This window comes from Camelus bactrianus, chromosome 15, assembly GCF_048773025.1.
Source record: "Camelus bactrianus isolate YW-2024 breed Bactrian camel chromosome 15, ASM4877302v1, whole genome shotgun sequence".
NCBI lineage: Eukaryota > Metazoa > Chordata > Mammalia > Artiodactyla > Camelidae > Camelus > Camelus bactrianus.
In genome coordinates, this window is record NC_133553.1 from 67,396,543 (window position 1) to 67,422,792 (window position 26,250).

Here is a 26,250-nt window from a genome sequence, read left to right on the forward strand (position 1 = left end):
GAAGGAGCGTCAGAGATTAGGAAGCTGTTCGTTACGAGCCACAGCCTTCAGCCCACTCTGTGAATATTTGCTCTTTCCCAGAGATGCAGACTCAGAATCACAGGATGACAGAGTCTGAAGGACACTTAGAGACCATTTAGTCCAATCAGCTCCATCGAGGCTCTGTCATCAACGTACCAGCACTGGAATCTGAGGGTGACGCTTGCCCCCAGTCCTTCCCTCTAAGCCTGGCATCCTTCTAAACTTGGAATCAAATGAGGAATAAGACACAGGAGTCAAACAGCTAGAGATGAAAATTGCTTCGTAATGGATAAAGCTGATTGAAGACTTTGGTTTAGAATGTACAATCACAATCAGGCTTCCTAATTCTTTCCCCCAGAATCAAACTTATCTTCCCGGCACTGGAAGACTCCCTACCTGCAGGACAAGAACCTGCCCTGGGACGTTTACACCTAAGAGAGGAGGAGAGGAGGGCAGCTCGGACCTTCCCTGGGGCAGGCAGTTCTCAGAAGGGTCTGAGTCATGCACACGCTCATTTTATTCTCCCAACTTCTTCAAGCCCAAGAGCCACTCATCATCCACTAAGTAGGAGTGAGTAAGGAGGTAGAGAGATGAGTTGAGGGTACTTTTCTGAAAACTTCAGAGAGGATAGAAGCTTCTTTGTAGGGAAGAGTAAAGTGCTTGGAGGGAGAGATGTGAGCTCCCCTTAACAAGCCACCATTTTAAAACTGCCAATTCTGCTCCAAGAAGACTGAAGCCCAGAGAGGTAAAGTGTTCTCTCGAGGTCACACAGCTCTGGGGACTGAGTAAGGTTCCTAATGCCAAGCTTTTATCATTTCATACTTTTTTAAAAAATTTGTTTGTTTTTTATTGACATATAGTCAGTTACAGTGTGTCAATTTCTGGTGTACAACATAATGTCCCGGTCACACATGTATATACATATATTCATTTTCATATTCTTTTTCATTAAATGTTATTACAAGATATTGAATATAGTTCCCTGTGCTATACAGAAGAAATCTGTTTTTAATCTATTTTTACATATAGTGGTTAACATTTGCAAATCTCAAACTCCCAAACTTATCCCTTCCCACCCCCTTTCCCTGGTAACCATAAGATTATTTCCTATGTCTGTGAGTCTGTTTCCTTACCATTTCATACTTGTAATCACAGAAAGTCAAGGTCATCCAGGGTCATCAGCATAATAGTAACAAGAATCTCCTCCATCATTTAGGAGATCTTCTTGCCCCTTCCTCCGTCACCACTATTGCCTCCACATCCTCCATGTGCACCTCATCACCTCCATTTACAACTCCACCACCTCCATCTCTAGCTCCACCACCTCCATTTATGCCCAAATACCATAGTGCCATTCCTACCATTCCACTTACCATTTCCACTTCTACCATTCTCTCCATTTTACTACCCACCCCCTTTTTGTTAGTAGGCACAGCACAGACCATCTGGGTGGAGAGGCAGATATGAGCTAGAAGTTTAGTCTTCTGGTCTCCAGAAGTCTTTAAGATCTTTGAGATCAAAGATCTCCGTAGCTCATGATGTCCCCTGATCCCTCCAAAAAGATCATCTTGGAAGATTTTATGAAGGCTGTGATGGTGACACATAAGTACACATGGCTATACACAAACTCATTAACCACAAGTACAAACGGCTATGATTTCTAAGCATGTCCTAATCTGAGAACTGCGGATTTAGGTACCTGCAATGTGACACATGCATCTTATTGGCATCTCAGTAGTCCTCAAAGCTCTAATGACCTAAAAGTTGAAGTCATTTGAGTGAGCCGCCAGCCGGGGTCACCCCAGTGTGGAATACAGAACCCAGGCCTCTGCAGGCTCCTAGAAAGTCTGCCACACGTCTATAAAATGGGTGGCCCTGGGGCAGGATTGGATCATCTCTAAGGTCCTTTAGACCTCCACCTCTAAGACAGAATCGGAAAGGGTCTGGGATAGGAACCATGCAGGGAGATAAACCAGCATGTAAAAATCCAGGCTGAACCAGCACGGCCGTATAAATCACCAAGTTAAAATCCAAGAAGAAACTTGGAGTGAAGTGTCTGCCTGTGATCCCGGGCAGCTCTGTTCAGACCCTGTACCACCCTGGTCTCCCAGCCAGGCAGGCGTCAGCCCCTTGCCCTGCAGGGGTGTCCCTTCCCCCACCCTGGTCACATGGCTGGCCCCGCCACTGAGCCCCGCAGGTCAATCTCCAATGCCCCAAATACTGCTCAGCCTGGAAATCACAGCGCGACCTTCTTGTCACCCAACAGCAACAGAACGAGTGACTCTGGCCTCCCTGAGATCCGGACCGTGCTTTCCAGGGCTAAGAGCGTGAAGGTAAGTTCGCAGCTTGGAGCTTCAAGACAGTAGACAGAGCTGTGCAGAAAAGGGCAAATGTGCTTTACAGTATGAGCACAGAGTATTTAAGAGTGAGATTCGTACACACTGAGAAGGAGAATACCATGAAAGCTGGTATCCTTCCAATGAGCGTTAGATATTTGCCTTTCTTTAACAAAATTATGGTATATTAATCATCCTGGTGCCTTGAGTTCATTGGTCTGGGGCACAAAACTTCACACCAGATTATCAGCAATGGTAGGAGACTCACTCTGACAGCCTGGTGAGTTAGTTCCTTTTTGTTCTCATCTGATGGAACTGAGACCCTTCTTCTTCCAGGCACATACGTGTCTATCATCTTTGCCAAAATTACAAGATGGGCTTAAATATTTATGAAATAAGCAAAAACCCTGAGACTTGCTTCTTCCCCAGAAGCTAAGGGAAAACAGATTACATCTGTGAATGTAACACCTCGGGATGGAAACGGAATAATGGCTAGCCTTTCATTACACATTTCTGTTGTTAGGTTTTTGGATATAGTACCTGGTTTGTTAATGGGTAGTTCGTTAAGGAATATTTTGTTTATTTTTTCTTTCCTCCCCTGGCGCATGCGTGGTTGGGGTCTGCTAAGCCCAGAGGCAGGGGAGACACTACGGGTGGTGAGGGTGGCCTTTCTCTGGCTTCTAGCTTAGTTTTTTAAAGCCCAGCGTGAGCCCGCGTTATTCTTGTTAATTCAGTTCACAAGCTAATCCCAGATGAGCCCTCAGGGAGGTCCTTTCCTGAACCATTTTGGGCTATCAGAGGGGGTCACTGCCTACCATGCTGGTACCCACATTCTTTGATATAAGGTCAAATGGCTTAAAAGATGAGGCAGAAGGAGAAACTCCCAAAAGGTCGACTTTTGATGAATGTGGCACAACTTTTTGTCTAGTTAGTTTTTTTCCAGAGACATGAATGTCTAAACTTGAGGCTTTATTATCATATTTTGCATTTCTTCCCTAATAATTAAGCTACTTTGTTTTGCTTGTTTCCAGTGTCTAGTGCAAATGTCTAAAACAAAGTGGATTGGTTGGAATGAATTGCTGCGCCCTTGCAGATGGGAGGTGTTGGGTGGGGCTGGAGGTTGGGAGGTAGGGAGTGGGGAGTGGGGTGGGTGGGGGGAGTGTTAAATGGCAGGTGATCCAGTCACTAGGGTTTTGATGGTCAAAAGGCGGGCTGTATTACCGCCTCCTTGCTGCAGTGGACATGAAGGCTGCTTGGGCAAGGGCCCTGAATGCTCGCTGGTGTGGTCCTTAGCCTTACAGGCTTAAGGCATTGGTTTTGTCAGTAGAGTCTGGATTCTCAGAAACCAGATTTCACGCTGGTGGCAGGGGCAGTAAAGTGAAATGAGGCCCTTAAGTGACTTGGGACAGAAGAGAATTTGGTTTGATCCCTCACTGTAAAGCCATGCTCACCCCTGAGGCGATTTATGATCTGAAGGTGGTTGGGAGAATAATGGTGCGCCAGCTGGGCAGCGGAGGGGCTGGCCTGTGAAAGACTGCGGTTACGAGTTCTTTCATTTGCTACATGCTAGGGCTGCTATGTCCTAACATGATTCTTTCAGTGACACATTGAGATGGATGATTGCACTGGTTCATGCTCCTTGGATGCAAGAAACTCAAATCAGCTGAAACTAGCCGAAGAGAAAGGGGCGTTTTGTATAAGGCCATTGAGAGGGTTTGTGGGCAGGAATTCAGCCAGACCTCAGGAAGGGTCTGGAGCCCAGAAGTGGATGGCTTCTTCCAGACCCCCTCTATCTTTTGTTTCTTTCCTCTTCTTCCTCCTTCCCTTCCTCTCTCCCTCCCTGTCTTCCTTCTTTTCTTGGGTCCCAGAATTAAAGAATCCAATTTGAATCTTGGCTCCACCCTGCCTGGCTTTGTGACTCAGGGAAAAATCACTTAATTCTCTGAATCTCCGTTTCCTCATCTAGAAAATAAGGTTCAAAATTATGCACATCACTGAATTTTAGTCAGGATTAAATGAGATTATGGAAGCAAAATATCTGACATTCAATTAATCTATATTATGTGAAGTGGTGGAGACGGGACTTTTTTTAAAATTTATTTATACATTTATTTTATGATATCATATTTTTAAATTGAAGTATAGTTGATGTACAGTGTGATATGTTACAGGTATGCAATATAGTGAGTCACAAAGTTTTAAAGGTTATAGTCCATTTGTAGTTAGTGTAAAATACGGGCTCTACTCCCCACGTTGTACAGCACAGCCTTGCAGCTCATTTTATACCTGACAGTTTGTACCTCTTAATCCTCCACCTCCATCCTGCCCCTCCCCCTCCCCTCTCCCCGCTGGTAACCATGAACTAGTTCCTTCTCTACATCTGTGAGTCTGTTTCTTTTCTGTTATATTCACTAGTTTGTTGTATATTTCTTTAGAGTCCACATGTAAATGGTACCTTGCAGTATTTGTCTTTCTTTGTCTGACTTATTTCACTTAGCATAATGCCCTCCAAGTCCATCCGTGCTGCACACCAGAAACTAATACAACATTTCAAATCAACTGTACTTTGATTAAAAAGCAACCAACCAACCAACCCACCCATTTAAAATATGGGAAGAAGAACTGAACAGAAATTTTTCCAAAAGAGGAAATGCAGGTGGCCCACAGGAACAGGAAAAGTTGTTCAGCATCACTATTATCAGGAGAATGCAAATCAAAATCACAATGAGGTATCATCTCACACCGAGACAGAACTTCTGTTTCAAAGGTTAGGTCATGATTGGGAATTTTTCTGATGGGCCATGCAGCTGCCAATCATAGCAGCAGTTAATCTAAACATTTCCCATATGGTCAACACTCTGATTGAGTTGTTTTAAGTGAATGGCTTCCTTGGAAGATGATCTGGGGCAGCATGGGTTCTTCTGCACACTCCTGGAAGGGCCTCTCTCAAACTGTGAGGAGGTGGGATCCAGCACAGAGGAGGTGAGGGAAAAATGGTCTCAGCTAGTACAGAACTGGGAGGTATGCCTCTGTCTGAATTTGAGCTACATTGTAGCACCATCCTTCTATCGTTCTGTAGTCTTCATCTCTATTTGCGTCTGTATTGTCATTTTGTGTTCAGTTTTTTGCTTAGTTTCCAATCTGAAAACCCACAGAACTTCAAATATGAAAAAAAAACATATTTTTAAAACATGCTGGAAAATTCTATTTCATTTATATTATTCAGGAACTGTTGATTGCCAATGTTTGAAACCCAATTCAAACAGGAGGAAAAAATTAAGTGAATTTATCAGCTCAACACAAGAGAGGGCCAGTTCAGAATTAACTGACTCAGGGCGTTACAGTGTTATCGGTACTGCATCCCTCCATAAGGCAGGCAAAATAACAACCGCCAAGCTTAGCAACTTCACGATGCCACAGCCAGAGGCAGGGCCAGGCAGTGTTTGTGGCTGGCTCCAGTGGGAACGTCCTGGGGAGAATTCTGATTGGCCCAGCTCTGGGCGTGGAGATCGTCCCTGAACCAATCCCCGTGGCTGGGGACTGGGGCGTGTTTAATTGGCCAGCCTAGATCACATGACCTTGCCCTTTGTGCTTGGAGGCTTCTCCACAAGAAAGAGGTTTTGTTACTCAGCGCCTCATGCGACGTCTGATGAGAAGGATACCAATTTTCAAAAAATCTCCAACATATTGGAGTCACTGGTGAGTTCTCACTAAGCTTACCAGTTCACAGTGCCCAGTTTGAATGGAAAGATGTGATTTGTTATGTGTGTGAAGCTCATGTGAAGCAAACTAACTCCATGTACGGTGATTCAGTTTAATAGAATATATAAATTGGGAGTTATTTCCTTAAAACAGTGGCTTCTCAAAGTGTGATCCCTGGATCGTTAGCAGCAGCACCAACCGGAAATTTGTTGGAAATACAAACTGTCAGCCTCCACCCCAGATCTAAAATCAGAAACTCTGGGGTGGGGCTGAGCAAGCTGGGTTTCAGTCAGCCCCCTACGTGGCTGTGATGCCGGCTTAAGTTTGAGAACCACTCTTTTAAAGATTTTTGTTTTGTTTTGGTAGTTCTTCTGAATAGTTTAAACATGATTCAGTTTGAACAAATAGATTTAACCATAGATTTTCAGGGGATACAATTATCACATAAACTGAGAGCATGTATTAAATTATTTGTCATATTAAATTATTTGGCCTAAAATGCTGAAAGTAAAAATAATATATAACCATACATTTAAAATCAAGTAACACATGTAAGAGCTTATAATAAAAGGCAGCAGAGCTCCATCCCAGGTTTGCACACACCCTTCAGTTCCAATTCCCAAAGGCAATTATTTAGAATTATTTTTTAATTGAAGTATAGTTGATTAATTTCACGTGTACAACATAGTGATCTGATATCTTTACAGATTATACTCCATTTAAAGTTATTATAAAATATTGGTTATATTCCTTGTGCTGTATATTACATCCTTGTATTTTATTTATTTTATACCTAGTAGTTTGTACCTCTTAATTCCCTTCCCCTATCTTGCCACAACCCACAACCCATCTCCGTACTGGTAATCCATCTCCCCACAACCCATCTCCCCACTGGTAATCACTAGTTTGTTCTCTGTATCTGTGAGTCTGTTTCTGTTACTTTATATTTATCTCCATTTGTTTTACTTCTTAGCTTTTACATATAAGTGAAAGCATACAGTATTGTCTTTCTCTGACTTTCTTCGCTAAGCATAACACCTTCCAGGTCATTTCATGTTGTTGCAAATGGTAAATTTTCATTCTCTTTTAGTGACTGAGTAATATTCGATTGTTTGTATATCTTGGCTATCCAAGGTAGCTTTCATATCTTGGCTGTTATGGACAGGGAGGTGCACATATCATTTTGAAATCTGGGGATCTCAGGGCTTGGAACCGTGCTTCTGTTTCACTCTTCCCCCAGTGTGTTGGTTTTCACTCTTTCCCCGGTATGCACACCTTGGTTATATGTTGGGCTGGGGCTGGAGGGATCGGTACCACACCACTGAGATGGCCTGCCTCCTCCCTGTGCACAGGGATGTGCGCTTCAGCATGGTGGTCTCTGCCCTGGAGCTGGCTTCACTCCCTCTAGGTGTGCAGGTCCTAAGCCGACTGCTTCTCTTCCCTTTCTATTGGACTCCATGTGGAGCTTTCTTTACAACCTTAGTTGCAGAAGAACTATTTTGCTAGTCCCCAGGTCAAGTTCAGAGAGATTTACTCTATATATAGTTTTAGTTTTGATGTGTTCATGAGGGGAGGTTAGCCAAGAGTTCTCCTACCTGCCATCTTGATCTCTCACTTGGAATTCTTTCAAGTTTTTTGGTTGGTTACCTACATCATCATCATCATCATCATAAATCTTTTGTTAGTTATCAAAGTTAGATATCAGCCACCTATAGGTGATTATTTAACTACCTTATACCACAACTATCTCCTCTTCTTTATCCTCCTAATGTAGATATATTATCACTGTTTTTAGTTAAAAAATTAGTGTTTATATTTTTATGATTATGTACCATAATCACATTCTTTTTTTGCAGTTTCAATTTTTCCCTGATGTTTCTAATTGCCTTTCTTTTTCTTTGCACTTTCTTTGCCATTTCCCTACGTTGTTCCAAATTCTCAAGGAGTGTTATCAAATGTCTTTAATTTCATCTTTTCCTTGGTGGTTCCTTTTGAAGCCTCATTGTTAGCTCTTTTGAGAACTGACTTCCCCCTAGGGCTACATTACAGCTGTCATCCAGGGACCTCCCTTCATCAGCCTCCTGGTTGGGCCCTTCTCTCCTGGATCCCATGGTTCATGGAAGTAACATATTTAAACAACTTCCTAGGAAGTTATGAGAGAGAAGTCAAATTGTTTCTTGCATGTCCAAACATGTCTTCCACTCTGACTCTTGACTGGTACCTTGGCTGTGCAGAGAACGCTGGGTTGGAAACCATCCTCCCACAGAATTTTGAAGGCATTGGGCCATCATCTTCTCTCATATAATTTGCTGGCGAGTAGTCATCTGATAGTCTGAATTTTATTCATTTTTAGGTGATTTGTTCCTGGTCCTCTAACTCTAAAAATTTTTAGGATTTTTCTTGCCTTTACACTTAGTATTCTAAAATTTCATAATGACATGTCAAAGTGTAAGGATTTTTTTTTCGCCCAATCATCCTTTCCTTGTGTAAAGTAGTCAGTTGGCCCATTTTGTTTGAGACTTTTATGTCACAGTATTGGGGAGTTCTCTTATTTATTTACAAAAATTAAAAATTTAATAGCAACATATTTAAAACCTATAGAATGACAGCTATTCATATATTACTGTCCAGAATTAGCAAATGTTAACCTTTTATCATATTTGCTTCATAACTATATCTGTGTATCCAAAATATCAAAGGTACAGCTAAAACATCACAATTAAACCTTACCTCTCCCCAGAGTAACCTGAAGTTAGTATGTCTCATGCCCCCTGCATGATTTTATGTTTCTATTACATATAAATGTGGCAGTAAATAATATTGGTAGTGTTTTGGTGTTTTTAATTTTTATATAAATAACATCATTTTGTCTGTATCTTTTTACAACTTGCTTTTTTATTCATTGTATTTTTGAGATTTATACAGGTTGATACACAGAGAGGTAGTTCATTCATTTGAACTCCCTAAAGTATTCCATTATGAATCAGTCAGGAAGGCCTTCCGCTAAAAGTAACAGAGAACTTGGCTAGCAGTTTAAATATACTACGTAGATTTTTTTTTTTTAATTTTCACATAACGGAAAGCCCAGAAATCAGCAGTCTGGAGCACAATGATTTTATCAGGAGCCCAGGTTTATGCTAGCCTTCTGCTTTGTCCTTAGCTCGTGACTTTGGTCCTCATATCTGTCACATTGTTATTGCAAGATGACTCCTTCATCTAGAAGTCCCATGTCCAAGGTCTGTGCAGGAAAAGGGGGAGGCTAAAGGGCAAAATATGCCTTCCAGCTGTCTGTTACTCTTTATCAGGAAAATAAAAGTTTTCCTGGAAACCCTGCCCAGTAGACTTCCATTTAAATCTCATTGGCTTGGTAGGGTCCCATGACTAATCCTAAGATTAGTTACTGGCCAGGGGCCATCAGATTGTAATGAATGGTTTAGACAGATCACCTGAGCAAAATGGGATTCTATAAACAGGCAAGAAGAAGAGGGGATGGATGTTGGAAAGCGTAGCAGACGCTGCTAGATGAACACTCAGTGCCCTTGCGCACTGTTTTCCTTACTAACAGAACCCAGTCTCATTTGCCCAGGAAATACTTACTTTCCCAGATGTCCTGGGCCACACAGGGAGGCCTGTCAGTGGCATGGTGATGCGCAGTTCCATTAAGGAATTTACCAGAGGTGAAGTATGGGAGTAGAAAGGAGTTTATTAGGGTACGCTGTCTTAGACAACAGTGGGCCACACAGGCGAGAGGTGCCTGCATGAGCACTGAGGGCCAGGTGTTGGGGTGTTTTATAAGGTCGGGTCACAAGGCTAGACTTGTTGAATGATAGACTCACAGTGGGCAATTGGGTGGAGTCTTCAACATTTAGTTGGATGTCTCCAAAACGTCAGAATCTTTAAGTCGTCCAGTCTCCTTCATGTAAGTACCATTAGGATATTCTAGGAGTCAAGTGGGCAGAGGGATGAGTGGCTAACTGCCATACTTAATCCTTTCCCCCCAGTAAAATGACTCCTTCTTGCCCTCAGCTATCCACAGCCTCCTGATTTAATCCTTCCGTCTTCTGGGGTACGCGAGGCCTTGTAGGAGACTGAGCCCAGGAGAGAGATCTGAGAGTTTACCTTACATCTCATGAAGATTTTCAACCAACTTTCCTGTTTTCAGCCCCACCCTCTGTCCTGGTGTTCAGATGTTTTGACTGCCTCCAATGGCCCTTTCTCTACTTTTGAGAACAATTTTATATGTTAGAGACTATGTCATCCTTGAAGGATCATATAAAATAATTTTTTTAAAAAACTATCTGCTTCTGATGTTTATTTTTCCTTTAATTATAGAAAATTTTCTTTTCACATAATAAAATAGAAAAAACGTGATGACCCTTTTGTACCTATAAAGCAGCTTCAACAATGATCAACACATGGCTGGTTGTGATGTCTTTCCCACAACCATTTTAATTAATTGTTATTAGTTACTCCTGGTTTTCTAATTCTTTAAGGTTTTTGATGATTTCTATTATTTTTCTGATAAAGTATCTGTTTATTAGCCTTGTGGCTAAGAGCTGTAGTTTCAGAAACAGACAGTCTGGGTTTGAATCTCTGTTCCCCCATTTTGGCAAGTAATCAAGTCAAGTAATCTCCTTTTTCTCAGTTTATGTGCCTCAGTTTCCTCATCTGTAGAATGGGAATAATAACGTTACTTATCTCACAGCAATGTTGAGAAGATTCAGTTAAGTCACACATGCAGAGCAGAGCATTTAAAACAGCCTGCACACTGCGACAGTAGCAATCATTATTATCTAAGTTAAAGTGTATTGAGATGGACTTTTTCATGGTATTCACTTATAATTTTTAAATTCTGTACTGTTATTTTTAGTTACATTCTTTTTCATTCCAAATGTTGTTTACTTACAGATATTCTCTTTTCATCTTGATTAGTCTTGCACGGTTTGCTTATTTTAATAATCTTTTCAAATAATTGCCTTTGTATTTATTAACCATCTCTATGTGTGACTGTTTTCTCTTTCATCTTTTATATTTACATTCTTCTGCTTTCTCTTCCCTCTTGCTCTTTTTCTAGTTTCTTTAGTTGAAGGCTCAACACATCTACTTGACTTCTCCTTCCCTCCCTCCTTCCCTCCCTCTTTCTTTCCTTTCTTCATTTCTTTCCTCCTTTCTTCCCTCTTTCTCCCTCTAAGAATGTCACATCCCACACGTTTCAAGTTGTAATTGTTGATTTAAAAATATTTAGTAATTTTCATTGTGGTTTCCTGTTAAACCCATAATTAGAAATTACTTTTAGTTTTCAAATATATATAATAGATTTATTACATACATATTTATATATTTATTTATAAATACTTACGTATTTATTTATATGTACAGTCATTCCATGGTATCTGTGGGGGATTGGTGCCAGGGTGGCCCCTCCATACCAAAATCTGCAATGCTCAAGTCCCTTAAATAAAGTCGCATAGCATTTGCACGTAACCCACCGCACGTTTTCCAATGCGCTCTAAATGATCCTTAGATTACTCATAATACCTAAAAATAGACGTACTTTGTAAATAGTTGCCGGTGTACAGCAAATTAGAGTTTTGCTTTTTGGTGCTTTCTGGAATTTTGGGGGAATATTTTCGGTCTGTAGTTGGTGGAATCCATGGGTGCAGAACCTGTGGATAATAGTATACAGTTTTCTTTAAATTACAGAAGTATGATATAGATTATTTGAAATTTACTGAGGCTTTTCTGTGACCTAGGAGATGTGTTCTCTTCGTAAATGTTCCATTTGTACTTGAAAAAAAGGTGTGTTCTCTTATATATATATCTCCCCAACACATCTGTATCTGTATTGATATCCACATCTATATATATCTATATATCTATCTTTATATATTTGAGCTTGTTCAAGTTATTTATCCGTTCTTTTTAAAAAATCTTTTCAGCATTACTTTTTGTTAGTTTAAATGCTTACTTTTTAAAAGTTTTTTAAAAATAGATTTATTTCATTTTTATGTTATTCACTTTTTGAAGAGGGAAGTTAATTAGGTTTATTTATTTATCTATTTACTTACTTATTTTTTTTAATGGCAGCGCTGGGGTTTGAACCCAGGACCTTGTGCATGTTAAGCATGTGCTCTACCACTGAGCTACACCTTCCCCTTCTATATGTCCTTTTGACTCAGTTTTTTTCATCTGCATTAAGGTCTTCCACCATGAACATGGAGTTGACCATTTCCCCTTGAAATGTTACCTTTTCGTGTCGTATACATTTTGAGGTTGTGTTCGTCTTTTTTATAGTTATGAAGGTGGAGGAGGAGAAGGCTGGGGTAGGGAAGCTGGACCCTGCTAACTACAGGAGGCGATGTCAGGATCAGGAAGGTAAGGTCACCTTGAGAACTTGATGCAAATTCTGGGAGGGCTTGGGAATTCCTTGGATATTCTTATAACAGCCCTTCCAGCTGGGGAATTTAGAGAATCAGCCCCTTTCCCTGACCCACTCACAGTGTCTCTTCTAGATCTGGTGGGACCAGCCTTCACCATGTCTTAAAGGGACCACATGGTTAGGTTAGAGGCAGGTGACGGTACTTTGCTTGTAAGGATTAGGGCATAGCTTCCCTAACACAAAATTGAACTCTCCTAATTTTGTAACATCTACAAATCATACTAAATGCTAAATATCAACATTTTATAGATTCTAAAAATGGCAGCTCAGCTAAAATTAGTGAAACAGGGTATTGAGTGGGGATGCTTTTGTTGCTCCAGAATTGCTCACTCGGAGACCCTAAGTATCTCACACTCTACAGAAAAGCGGTCACAGAGTTTATGAAGAGGCGCTACCCCAGCCCTCTCGGAGGGAGAAACTAATCTCTGTCCAGCTGGATGCTCCCTGAGCTGCGAAATGTGTGGAGTCGCTCTGGGGCTGTTAATGGGGAAGAATGCAGTGAGGAGCTGGCACTGTCCTGCCCCAAACTACAAGATGTTCACAGTGAGAGCAGAATGAAGAAAGGAGCTTGAGGGAGGGCTAGCCATTCCCCAGAGCTCACCAGCTAAACAGCCACACTCTAATAAATAACTATAATGGGAAAAAGTGGGACAAGCTAGGTCCAGGGCAGAAAGTAAAATATTTCCCTGATGGCCATCTCCCCTGATTACTGTAATAAGGATGCTTTTATATGTGTAGCCCCTCAAAATTTCATAATCATGTTCCCATTCACCATTCCATTTAAATGTCTCAAAAATTATGCCCAGCCAATAGAGAAAGGCTTTTTATTCCTGCTTTATAGGTGAGGACACTGAGTCCCAGAAAGGCAGATGTGCATGGCCATCGAACAAGGGAAGAACAAGCAGGGAGCACCCAGGACAGCTAACTCTTAGGTAGAGGACTTCCTGATATGTCTGCTGCTTCTCATTTCCGTCTTTGGCCTTAATGGTGGAGAAGAGGCATTCATCACTGGAACAACCAAGTGGTCTAAGCATTTAGAGTTGAACTACTTACTTCTAAATATTGGTGTCCATAGCTTACCTCCAATTACAGCTCACTTAAGAGATGTGGTGTAGAACAAGGGAGGTCACACCATGCCTGGGGGAGGGGAGAGGAGGAAGGAGGAGCATCAGTCAATCTGATACTGGGTCACTAGGAAGTGAGGCGGCACTTCACAAGAACGTCAACCTCACATTCCTCGTTACACTCAGAAGAGGAAGCAGTGAGGAATGCACTAGTCAGAATGGACTCTTACAGAATCTACTCACCACAGTGGACACTCAGCGTGTCTCTGAAAGGCTTAGACATGCTTCTCCGAGGTTCAGCTTCACATCATTCCAGTGTGGTATGTGGTCAGTGATGCCCCGGCATCTAGCATCTGAATTTCAGGAGTTTGAGTCAGGAGGCAGCTGTCCTCCAGTGGGGGAGGGGGGGGAACCAAAGTTAATGTAAATCTTAATGTAAGAACACAAAGTCTCATTTCCCAGTCTGCCACAGCCTTTCAGATTTTAGTTGCCGTTCTTGGGCTTTAAAAATAGTCGTAGTAATCAATAGTTGTTGGCCAGCACCAGGGAAAATTGTCATCACAAATCAATCAATGTGATGCACCACATTAACGGAATGAACAATAAAAGTATGATCATTCAATAGATGCAAGAAAAGCGTCTGACAAAATTCAACATCCATTCATAATAAGAAACACCCAGCAGACTGGGTGTAGAGGGGATGTACGTCAAGGCAGTAAAGGCCACATATGACAAGCCCACAGCTACCATCATACTCAGTGGTGAAACGCTGAAAGCTTTTCCTCTAAGATCAGGAGCAAGACAAGGATGCCCTCTCTTGCCACTTTTATTCAAAATAGTACTGGAAGTCCTAGCCAGAGCAATTAGGCAAGAGAAAGAAACAAAAGGCATGAAGAAGTTTTAAAATTGAAAAGGAAGAAGTAAAATGATCTCTATTTGCAGATGACATAATGTTATAAGTAGAAAACCCTAAAAACTCCACCAAAAAACTGTGAGAACTAAAAAAAAAACATTAAAATTGCAGGATGCAAAATCAACACACAAAAATCAGTTGCATTTCTATACACTAACAACTGTCATAAAGAGGAATTAAGAAAACAATTCCGTACAATTGCATCAAAAAGAATAAAATATCTAGGAATAAATTTAACCAAGGCGATCAAAGATCTGTACACTGAAAACTGTAAGACACTGATGGAAGTAATTGAAGACAACACAGGTACATGGAAAGATACTCTGTGCTCATGGAGTGGAAGAATTAATACTGTTAAAATGTCTATCCTACCCAAAGCAATCTACAGATTCAATGCAATCCCAATCAAAATTCCAGTGCATTTTTCACAGAAATACAAAAAACAATCCAGAAATTCATATGAAACCACAAAGGAGCCCAAACAACCAAAGCAATCCTGAAAAAGAACAAAGGTTGAGGATCACACTTTGTGATGTCAAGCTATATTACAAAGTTATAGAATTCCAAACAGTATGGTATTGATATAAAAACAGACATATAGATCAGAACAGAAAGCCCAGAAATAAACCCACACACATGTGGTAAATTAATTTACAACAGAGGAGCCAAGGATATATAATGAGGAAAGGCTATTCTCTTCAATAAATGTTGCTGGGAAAGCTGGACAGCCACGTACAAAGGAATGAAACCAAACCCCTAGCTTACACCATACAGAAAAATCAACTCAAAATGGATTAAAGGCTTAAATGTAGGCCCTGAAAGTGTAAAACTCTTAGAAGAAAACATAAGAAAACTTGACATCAGTCTTGGCAATGATTTTTTGAATTTGACACCAAAAGCAAAGGCAACAAAATAAGAAAGAAACCCAAACAAACAAGTTTCACTACATTAAGCTAAAAAGCTTCTGCACAGCAAAGGAAACTCTCAACAAAACAAAAAGGCAAATGTCAACAAACAGGCAGTCTACAGAGTGGGAGAAAATATTTGCAAATCTCCTATCGGATAAGGGTTTAATATCCAAAATATATAAAAAACTCACACAGCTCAGTAGCAAAACAAACAAAAAAACAAAACAAAAATCAAAATAAAAAAGAAACCCAGACAATAAAATTTTAAAATGTTAGGAAGAACTGAGTAGAAATTTTTCAGAGAAAACATACAAATGGCCAACAGGTACAGGAACAGGTGCTCAGCAGCGCGAATCGTCAGGGAAATGCCCGTCCAAACCACAGTGAGGTGTCACCCCACACCTGTCAGAATGGCCACCGTCAAACAGACAAGGGCTAACCAATGCTGGCAAGGATGTGGAGAAAAGGAAATCATGGTGCACTGTTGGTGGGACTGCAAATTGGTGCAGATACTGTGGAAAACAGCATGGCGATTCCCAAAAAATTAAAAATAGAATTACCATCCAAAGGAAATGAAATCACTGTCTTGAAAAGCTATCTGTACTCTCATGTTCATTGCAGCATAATTTATAGTAGTCAAGACCTGGAAACAACCTAAGTTTCCATCAGGGGATGAATAGATAAAGAAATTGTGATACACATATGAATATTATTCAGCCATAAAAAAGAAGGGAATCTTGTCCTTTGCGACATGAATGGACTGTGAGAGCATCATGATAAGTGAAATAAGGCAGAAAAAGACAAATACTGTAGGATCTCACTTATATGTGGAATCTAAAAATCCAAACTCATAGAAACAGAGAACAGATTGGTGATTACCAGAGGCAGAGTGTGGGAGGTGGGCAATTGGGTGAAGGTGGTCAAAAGGCACAAACTCCCAGTTATAAGATAAATAGGTCATGGGTTTGCAATGTACAGCATGGTGACTATAGTTAACAAGACTGTGTCATATATTTGAAAGTTGCTAAAAGACTAACTCTTAAAAGTTCTCATCACACACAAATAAATGGCCTGTAACGGTGTGTGGTGATGGATGTTAATTAAACGTATTGTGGTAATCACTTTGCAGTCTATACATATATAAAGTCATTGTGCTGTACACCTTAAGTAATACAGTGTTATATGTCAATCATATCCCAGTTTTTTTAAATGATAGGGGAAACTATGGAGGTGGGGGTATTGTGGGGGTAGGTGCATGGAACTTGATTTACTCTCTGCTCAATTATTCTGTAAATCTCAAATTGTACTAAAAAAATCTATTAATTATTTTTAAAATTGTTGATCAACTCAAGTCAACACTGGTAAGAAACCGGTAGCAGAATGTCCTTCCTGAGAGCCGAGGGAATCCTAGCTGCCTCTTTGCGCACGGGCTTGGTGGGGCTATACACAGCAGTCAGGCTTCTTAGTGGAATTCTGAATGAGGGTTCTTGGCAGCCCTAGCTCTTGAAAATTCTAGTTTACAAAACCAGCTCGGAGAAACCCTCAATAACTCACTTACAGATAAGTAGTTCACGTAGTCCTTGGCTGTTAGTAAAAATGGCCCTTGGTGGAAATGCATACAGCTTGCCCATAACAATCAAGGAGGGCGCTTGGCATTTTAGACTAGATTGGTGACCCACTGAGGGCCTCTCTCTCCTGGACCATGTGTCAAAAATCATATGTGGTCATTGCTGCTCTGGATAAGCAAGAATGGGGAGATGGGAGTTCTGCTCATTCTGACAGAATTCTAACCATAGCTCCCAGGGTCTCCCTTCCAGTAGCTGCTGAGTTGGTTCAGAATTGAAATTCTGTCAAACCCAAGCCTTGGGACAGTGGCCCTGTCCAGGAGGCCCATGTCTTCTGATTTGCTTCTGTGACCTCAGCTCTTTGTAACTGGAGGACATTAAGGAGAAATGCCAGTTTTCAGTAACCCGCCCTATCCTCTCTTTTATTCTGCACCCACAGACTGCCGTTCCATCCACATTGGGCTTTCAGTCCCCAGTTACCCTCAAAGGAAGAGAGACCAGAAGGAGCATCTTTCAGACCTGCAAAAGGTCCGCTGGGGCCTGAGGCCGGATAAGCCACAGCAGGGACTGGCAGGTGCCAGCAGCAGTGTGGACCATGTCAGCAGGACACGTGAGTTCTCTTGTTTTCATATTTTTTCATTAAAGATTATTATTATAAGATATTGAATATAGTTCCCTGTCCTATACAAAAGAAATTTGTTTTTTTAGCTATTTCTATATATAGTAGTTAATATTTGCAAATCTCAAACTCCCAAATGTATCCCTTCCCACCCCCTTTCTCCCTGGTGCCCATAAGATTGTTTACTATGTCTGCAAGTCTGTTTCTGTTTTGTGGATGAGTTCATTAGTGTCTTTTTCTTTTTTTAGATTCCACATATGAGTGATACCATATGGTATTTTTCTTTCTCTTTCTGCCGAACTTCACTTAGAATGACAATCTCCAGGTCCATCCATGTTGCTGCAAATGGCATTATTTTATTCTTTTTATGGCTGAGTAGTATTCTATTGTGTGGCATTGCTTTATTCTTTTTTATGGCTGAGTAGTATTCCATTGTATAAATATACCACAACTGCTTTATCCAGTCATCTGTTGATGGACATTTAGGTTGTTTCCATGTCTTGGCTACTGTATATAGTGCTGCTATGCACACTGGGGTGCATAACATCTTAAAACCTGGATTTCCTTGAGTTATCAACACATAAAGCATTCACACAAACAAAAACACAAACAAAAAACCGAATTAGGAGAGAATTCTTAGTTAGTGACCTTAAGAACTTAAGGGAAAATTAGGATTGAGAGCTCAAGTTTGCAAGTGAACCAATGAAAGTTCTAATAAATATGAAGTTATTATAACCTGTACGCTAGCTGCGTTTACCTTATTCCTTGAGCATTAGTGTCCTCGCTTCTGCCTAAATCTCTGTGAATGTCCAGAGGCTTCTTGTCTCAGTGTCACTCGGGCTCCAAGCCCTGCCTGCTGGGCTCACCGTCCCGCTGTGTTTCACCTTCTGTACGTGTTCTCCGCCTTCACCTCCAGGCCAGCTCAGGCGTGGAGTCCAGTCCTTCTGTGGTCTCCCCCACATGGGCCACGTGCCACATAGACGTGAATAGCAGTTTTTCTTGCGGTTCAGAACCATGAGCAGTTTTACCTTGCAGAGATAACATGATTTTTAAAGTGCGGTACCATAGATATCCTTTCTTAAAAATCCTCTGGTCCCTGGAAATTTCCCATTGGCCACTTTTCTCTGCAGTTTCAGCCTCCTACCATATTTTTGGCAATTCCCACCTCACCCCACTGCCCCTTCCCAGGCCCCTCGCTTTCCAGTCACATTAATTTCCCTCTGCCCCGACTTTGGCTCACAGCCCATTTTTGCGCCATTAAAGACACGCGATGTCTTGAACTAAACACAAAGACCATCTCCTCTAAGTCTAGCCGTTTAGCTAGCCTTAATATTCTTTTATAACTGTTAACACTTGCAGTTTGGGAAATGCTATGCAGAAGAAAACCTCTATACCCTAGAGTCTTATGTAAGGGGGACTCGTGACTAAGGTCATTTTATCACAAGTCTCCGAAACCTACTGAGCCATCTTCAGCAAGGTGGAGTCGGGGGAAGGGAGAAAAAGAGAGGGAGAGAGAGAAAGTTGGTATTACAAGAACAAGGTCGGGGGAGGGTATAGCTCAAGTCGTAGAGTGTGTGCTTAGCATGCATGAGGCTCTGGGTTCAATCCCCAGTACCTCCATTTAAAATAAATAAGTAAATAAACCTAATTACCCCCCCACCCAAAAAAAAAAAAAAAGAACAAAGGAGTTTCTCACAGTCCCCACAGAGCCACCAACCAGGCTCAGCAGGAGGATGCAGCGACTCACTCTCGGGGACTCATGACCTTTTTCCTGCTTCCCCTGCGGTTCTGTCTGCTTTATTCCTCTTCCTCTGTAGCCTTTTCTTCCTCTCTGTGTCCTCGGCTTCCAGTTTACATGTTCTTTCTCTCAGAATCCACCAGGAGACGCCCAGCTATCTCAGAAACCCAATTCAAACTTTTCCAGGCTTGGGTCCAGTGTCCAGTTGACTGTTCCTGGTCCACTTAACTGCGGCCAGGCGCTTCTTAACCGGTCAGGCACTCCACAGACTCGGACACCGGAGAGGCATCATTTGGCTCAGGGCTGCCTGGGCCGGGTAGACAACCCCAAAGCTACTGGCGACAGGAGGTAACCCCAGAAACACTTCAACCCTGCAAGTTCCCTTGTCTTCCTTCCCAGAAAACACATGTGGAGTTTACGGACCACTTTCCAGGAAAAAAAAAAAACAAAATTTTACTGTCTGCGGAGCTAAGACTTGGGACCTTCGAGTCCCCTCTTGAAGACCCCCTCACACGACCACAAGCGTGAGTCCGTGTCTGTCTCTCGCTCCCCAGAGCTCAGGGACCTTGGCTACCCTTGGTCCCCTGCCTAGCTCTGTTTCCTTGTTGGTGGCTTTTTTCTTGCTGAGGCGAATCCCAGCTGATACACTCAGGAGGAAAATTGATTCACCAGCAGGTATGTATTGCGTCCCACGCTGTGTGAGCCGTGTGCTGGGGGCCAGCAGTGTGATGTGAGCCAGACAGACCCCGACCTCACCGGGCTGGCTGTCTAGCAATCTGTGCAGAGCCTAAGACAGAGGGAGCCTCTGAAAGGACCCAGGGCTGAGGACCCCAGGCCCAAATCCTCATGCTGATGGTCCCAAACACCTCCTGGATCTTTACTAAGAGTTGAAGACTTGCAGGTTCACAATTCACTAGGTGATTTTTGTAATGACTGTACAGGTCTCCTCCCACGCCCCGAATAACTCCACTGCTAGTAAGAGCACAGTTCTGTTTGCTTCCGTCAGTGAAGTTTCCTGAAGCTTGCTTCTGCCCATATGTGTTTCTCCTAGCACCTGCTGGCTGAGCCCGTCCCTACAGCTGGCCCAGAGCCATGTGGCTGTCGGCCAGAGGGGCCGTTATCTGTGGCCTTGCTCCTTGATGGGTCAACTTCTGACCTACTGTGGGGGTGCAGTGCATTACTGACCACTGAGACCCTGATGCAGGAACCCGGCATCCAGTTCTAGGTTCTGTGGGCAGGATGGAGGGGCAGCATGGGAGTAGCGTGGGTGTTTAGAAACTGAAGAGGGTTGAGTGTTTGGAATGTTTAAAAGGGCCATTATTAGGGAGGAAGGTGTCAAATCTGGGGGCAACAGCAATCATAGCGATGTTTCTTGATGGGCAGAGGCCAAGCACTGTGCCAGCCACACCCCATGTGTTACCTCCTTACTGACCACCGCAGTCCAGTTAGGTGCTGTGATTATTCCCTCTTTACGGGTGAGGAAACTAAGGCTCAGATTGCTTAATGCCTTGCCAAGACCCCACTAGTAATTAGCAGAGTCCAGAGTTGAACTCTGGTCTGGGCTCTTAAAGAGCGGATAGCGAGCATCCTCTGGTGTCCTTGGTGATGTCTCTTTGGGTGCTACTCCGGGGTTTCGAGGTCACCCATGGCCCCGGACTGTGTGTAGTGTGCAGGGCCTGCCCAGTGGCACTCAGGAGAAAATGGGCCGAGGCCAACTGTAGAGCATGGGACCCTTGGAGGGGCCGTCTCCTCCCTGCCGTGCCTGCAAAGCAGGAACTCCTCGGTGGTGGGGTTGGCTTGGGGCCCAGCACCTAAGCACACATCCTTGACCCTCTGCTGCTGTGTTCTCAGCCTTCAAGTTGGCACCCTTGATCCGAGCCTCCGGTGTGGAGACGTGGTAAGGGAGCGCCGGGGCCTCGCGGGGGCGCAGGGCTTCAGCAGACCGCTCTCCTCTGAGCTCCCCTAACCTGGGGCCTGCTGGGGCTTCGGTGCTGTAAACTGGGTCTCAGTTTTCTCACCCGTGAAATGAAGGGTTTGGACTCAGCCACGGCTAAGCCCCCTCCCAGCTCTCAGACTTAGCAAACTCAGGGTTCACAGCTCCTTGGAGCCGCAGCCACTCATGACCTCGAGTCAACCTTGGCACATTCTAAGTACTCAGTAAGCAGTTGTTGAGCCGAACCCAGGAGATTAGGAGTTTCTCAGCTGAGAGGAATAATTCTCTCGGGGGCTCACCACACACCCTGAAGTGACCAGTTCCTGCAGTCCGTGGGCTCTGAGAAAACACCCACTGAGTGATGCTATTTGGCATTTTGTCTTAGACGCAGACTAAGAGAGAAGGGATCAGGAATTTGGGCTTAAAGTTGGGGAAGGAGAGAAACCAGCTCCCTGGGAGATTATTGACTAGGTGCTTGTGGTCAAACGTGAGACCCTCCAGCACCCCTCCTCCCACAGCCCCACCCCCACCCAGAGAGAGCCCACCCAGCCAGGCCCCTCAGGAGGCCCCCGGGGGTCTCAAGGCAGAGCCCACTTCTGTCTTTATAAAGGGGCGGGAGAGCCCCGGGGTGTGGTGGGGAGGGCTCATGGGGGAGGGAGGGGGCCAGTTCTGCCTGTCCTCAGGGCTCCCCGTCCCCCAGCACACCCCCCTCCCCGCACCCCTGCCTGTGGGTGCTGGCTGCCTTTTGTGGGGGGAGTGGCTTCTGCCCAGCCACTGAGACTGTCCCTCCAGTGCACCTGAGAACGCTCTCTCACACAGTTCTCTTAAATTCACAGTATCTTTAATTCACTTTCAACACATTTTTTCTTTCACACTACATCTCTTTTCTCTCACATATAACCCTCTCTCTCCACCTCCCCAGTCTTTCACGCATTCCTTCTCTCTCTCTCTCTCTGTCTCTCTCCTCCCTCGCCACCCCCTCCTCTCTCTCTCCTCCTCTCCCCACACCTCCCCTGCTGCTTAACTGGAAACAAAAGTGAGTCTGTTGTGCCCTGCCAGTGGGGAAGAGGACGTGTGGAGGCAGCAGCCAGGGCGGCGGCAGCAGGAACAGGCTGGGGCCAGAGGCAGCGCCCACAGCCGGAGACCCCAGCGCTCGGCTATTCCAGGGAGCAGGTAATGCCCCAGGCAGGGCTGGTTCAAGCATCCTGCTCTCTGCCCTGTCTCACCATTGCACGCCTGTCCCACTTATTTGGTCTGGCCTGGCCTTGGAAGGGGAAGGGGATACCAGATTTGGGGAGTGGTAGGCGCAAAGGTCCAAGGAGTGATGTGCCCTCCTCTTGGGAGAACTGCGTGTGGTCTGATGCGGCCAGGGTCCAGGGCGCGTGGGGTCAGGGGTGGCTGGGGTCAGAGTGTCTGGGGTCCAGGGTGGCTGGAGTCCAAGGGTGCCTAGTGAGGGACACGATAGGACCTACCAAGGCAATTTAGGGCCAGATCACAAGGAATGCTTGGAGCCATGTCATAGACCCTAGGCTTTAGTTAACAGAGAGCTACTGAATGTTTTTCTCCTGGAGAGTAGCATGACCAAAGCTACATTTTAAAAGGGTAGTTCTTGAACTCTGATCCCATGGGGAACTGATGTGCCTTCTCAGAATCAAGCAGTCCTAGTCTTCTCCCAATTTAAAGAAAGAAGGTTATGTGTTCAGTTGTTAAATTTTTTCTATAAAATATCCTTAAACTTTTGATGTCTGTTAGCAAGTGTCTGCAATCAATAAGTCAATCAAAGGATGTATGTTTAAGGTAGTAGAAAAACTCAGAAATAAAGTCCATTTAAATAAATGCAGTCCATTGAGCCATATACAGATAAATTGATAGTATTTTCTGCTAGTAAAATTATTTCTAACTCACATGTACAACAGATGCTGGTGCTGCCCAGAGAGCAGCATGACTCCTTGGAGTTGGCCAGGCGACCTGGATGGACCTGGAGATTATTGTCCTAAGTGAAGTCAGCCAGAGAAAGAAAGTAAAATACCATACAATATCACTCATATGTGGCATCTAAAAAAAAAAAAAAGACAAATGAACTTATTTACAAAACAGAATCAGACTCACAGACATAGAAAACAGGAGGGAAGGGGATGGGAAGGGATAAATTTGGGAGTTTGAGATTTGCAGATACTAACTACTGTCTATAAAATAGATAAACAACAAATTTCTACTGTATACCACAGGGAACTACATTCAGTATCTTGTAGTAACCTATGGTGAAACAGAATATGAAAATGACTATATGTATGTGTATGTCTGACTGAAGCATTGTGCTGTACGCCAGAAATTGACACACCATTGTAAACTGACTAGACTTCAACAAAAAATATATATCAAAAAACCCCTCAAAAACAAACCAAAAGCTGAGGCTTGAAGAGAGGAGCAAAGGTTGGGGATGGCATCGAGGGACCTGGGAAAGGGTGCTGACAAGGATAAGCGGGAGTGGCTGCCTTCGGAGGCCTGTGAGACAGGCACCCCCATTTGCACAGTTGGGCAGTTTTCTGCAGAAGGGGTCATGAGCCCAGGTGCTCGGGGTGGTGGCAGGGGGATTAGCACCCATTACATCCCTGACCCTGTGTCACATGTGTTATTCTCCTTGTCTGATTTATTTCCCCCAGCAGTCCTGTTCACTCGGATTGAGTTTATTCATCAGTAAGTAGCAGCTCTGAATTCGCACCCTTGTCTGGCTGGATTAAGCTCACTGTGTACCCTGCATCCCCCATCCACTGTACCACGCTGCCTCTCCCTCTACCCCAGGACACACCTGCAGGGGCAGAGACTGGGCCAGTGATTTCCTGTTTGGGCACTGGCTGCTTGGTTTTATCAGGAAATCAAGGAGTAGGAGTGAAGAGCGTGATGACAGAGTGGTTGAATTATTGACCATTGGGATCCACGGAGAAAAAAGTGCGGACTGAAGGGGATGATAAACTGGGGGTCAGCGAGGATTGATGAGGAAGGAGAGTATTCTCAAAAACTTTTCATGTGGGAGTGGAGGCGAGAGGAAGAGGTGGGGTGCGGGTGACGCCAGGGAGCCTAGCCTGTGCAGCTGGGCGCACAGTGGGCCCAGCAAGGCGTTCGACGTCGGGCGATAGGTCTCTCTCTTGCTCACACGCTCTAGACACACCGACAGCACATCCCCACCTCGGTCTTCGGAAAACTCGGAGCACTTTTCTTCCAGATATGCAGAAGTGGCTTATTCTCATTTGTCAAGTCACAATTCAAAGACACCCTCCTCAGAGAGGCCTTTTTTGACCATGCCATCGAGTATAGCTTTGTGATCTGTTTATTGAATTTATTCCCAGAACACTTATCAATTCCTGACATGATTGTTTATGGATTCGCTTACTTGTTTATTGTCTGTCTCTGCTGGGCCTTCTCCACTGCTTTGTTTTCCAAATAAAACATTGTTCTTTATTTAGAACAATGCCTGGCACATAGTAGGCATTCATTAAATATTGAGTGAGAGAAAGAAGGAAAGAAGGAGAAAAGGAAGGAGAGAAGAAAGAAAGGAAGGAAGGGTGGGAGGGTGGAGGGGCATGTTTGGGGAAGGATGTGTGTTCTGTGTCGGAATGCTGACTTTTGAGGGGCCTGAGGGACCTCCAGGAGGTGAAGTCCCCTGGGCAGCTGGACAGCAGATGGGGAGCTCAGGAACAGGCTGTCCCCTCGCCCATGAAGATGGTGGGCCCCTGTGACACCCTGGGGCAAGCACACCCTCTCACACGGCCGGTTGCCCCTTCAAGGCCAATGTTGGGAGGTGACTGGTTTGGGGCCAGTGGGGAAGGGGATCCCTCCGGGTTTGTTGTGCTGAAGTTGGTCAGGGTTTTTCTCACTTCGCTTCCCTGTTCTCTTCCCTGTCCTTGATGCTGGCCTGGCTTGGGCCATTTTCCATCCTTCCTCACGGTCAACTACAAGACCCTGGAGTCTGAATGCCAACCAAATCCTTTCATCTTTTTTATCTCTAGGACTTTCTCACCCACATCCAACCACAGAGGCTTGAGTCTAGCTTGGGCCAGAAGCTGGACTTTTACTGAATTAGGAAATACTTTCCCCTTGCACCTGGCTTCTGCTGCATTTCAGCCGGCCTCGCAGCCCTGCACCGGCCACGGGGCACTCAGCAGGGCCTGCCGCCCTCTCTCTGCAGGGTCTCCAGCTGCTGAGCAGCTCCAGGACATCCTGGGGGAGGAAGATGAGGCTCCCAACCCCACCCTCTTCACAGAAATGGACACACTGCAGCATGATGGAGACCAGATGGAGTGGAAGGAGTCGGCCAGGTGAGGCAGAACCCCAGGAGGGAGGGAGAGGGGGCTTCCCACTGTAGTCTACGTGGGCCCACGCTCAACTGACCAGTGGCATCTGGCACCTTGAGTTCCGCCAGCGCACTTCCTGGCCCCCAGAGACACTCCTACCTGCCTTTCTTGGTGTCTGGAATTGGATTGGACACTAAGGAGCAAACAGAAACTTAGGACATTGTCTTATCCTCGAAGAAATTAAAATCCAAGTGGGACGGTACACAGACATCCCTGAAACCATGAGAGAATAACACAAGGGCATATATTCTTTCATGTCAAATGGCTCAAACTAAATGCTGTAGAAGGGAAGGGACCAAGCGGGCTGGGGTAGACAGGGCGGGTTTCCTGGAGGAAGGAGACCGTGCGCTGGGAAAACTCCAGATGGGGTGGTCCAGTGGGCCACTGAAGAAAAGGGGTGGTGGGGAGGGTACAGCTGAGTTGTAGAGCACACGCTTAGCATGCACAAGGTCCTGGGTTCAATCCCCAGCACCTCCATTAAAATAAATAAATACCTAATTCTCTCCCCACAAACAAAAACAAACAAAAGAAAAAAATTTTTTTGAAAAATAAAAAAGAAAAGGGACTTGGCGGAGTTTGGGGCAGGACAAGCAGAGGGGAGCTCTGAAGGCATGCATGTGGGGGGTTGGGTAGCAGAGAGAGCGGTGTGTTTAGCGGCAG

General features: G+C 44.1%; 1 protein-coding gene across 3 annotated transcripts in view; it reads left to right on the plus strand.

Moving 5' to 3' along the window:
- Positions 1-12,355: 12,355 nt before the first annotated feature.
- SLC4A5 (solute carrier family 4 member 5) overlaps positions 12,356-26,250 on the plus strand; it is a 79,050-nt gene continuing 65,155 nt past the window's right edge. For 2 of the 3 annotated variants that reach the window (XM_074341345.1, XM_074341346.1), the window contains exons 1-3: positions 12,356-12,434; positions 17,388-17,558; positions 25,425-25,554. In XM_074341345.1, the coding sequence (XP_074197446.1) occupies positions 12,356-12,434; positions 17,388-17,558; positions 25,425-25,554 (380 nt within the window). Of the gene's footprint in view, positions 12,435-17,387; positions 17,559-22,036; positions 22,412-25,424; positions 25,555-26,250 lie in introns of those variants that run through there. The other variant, XM_074341347.1, reaches the window with a different exon arrangement.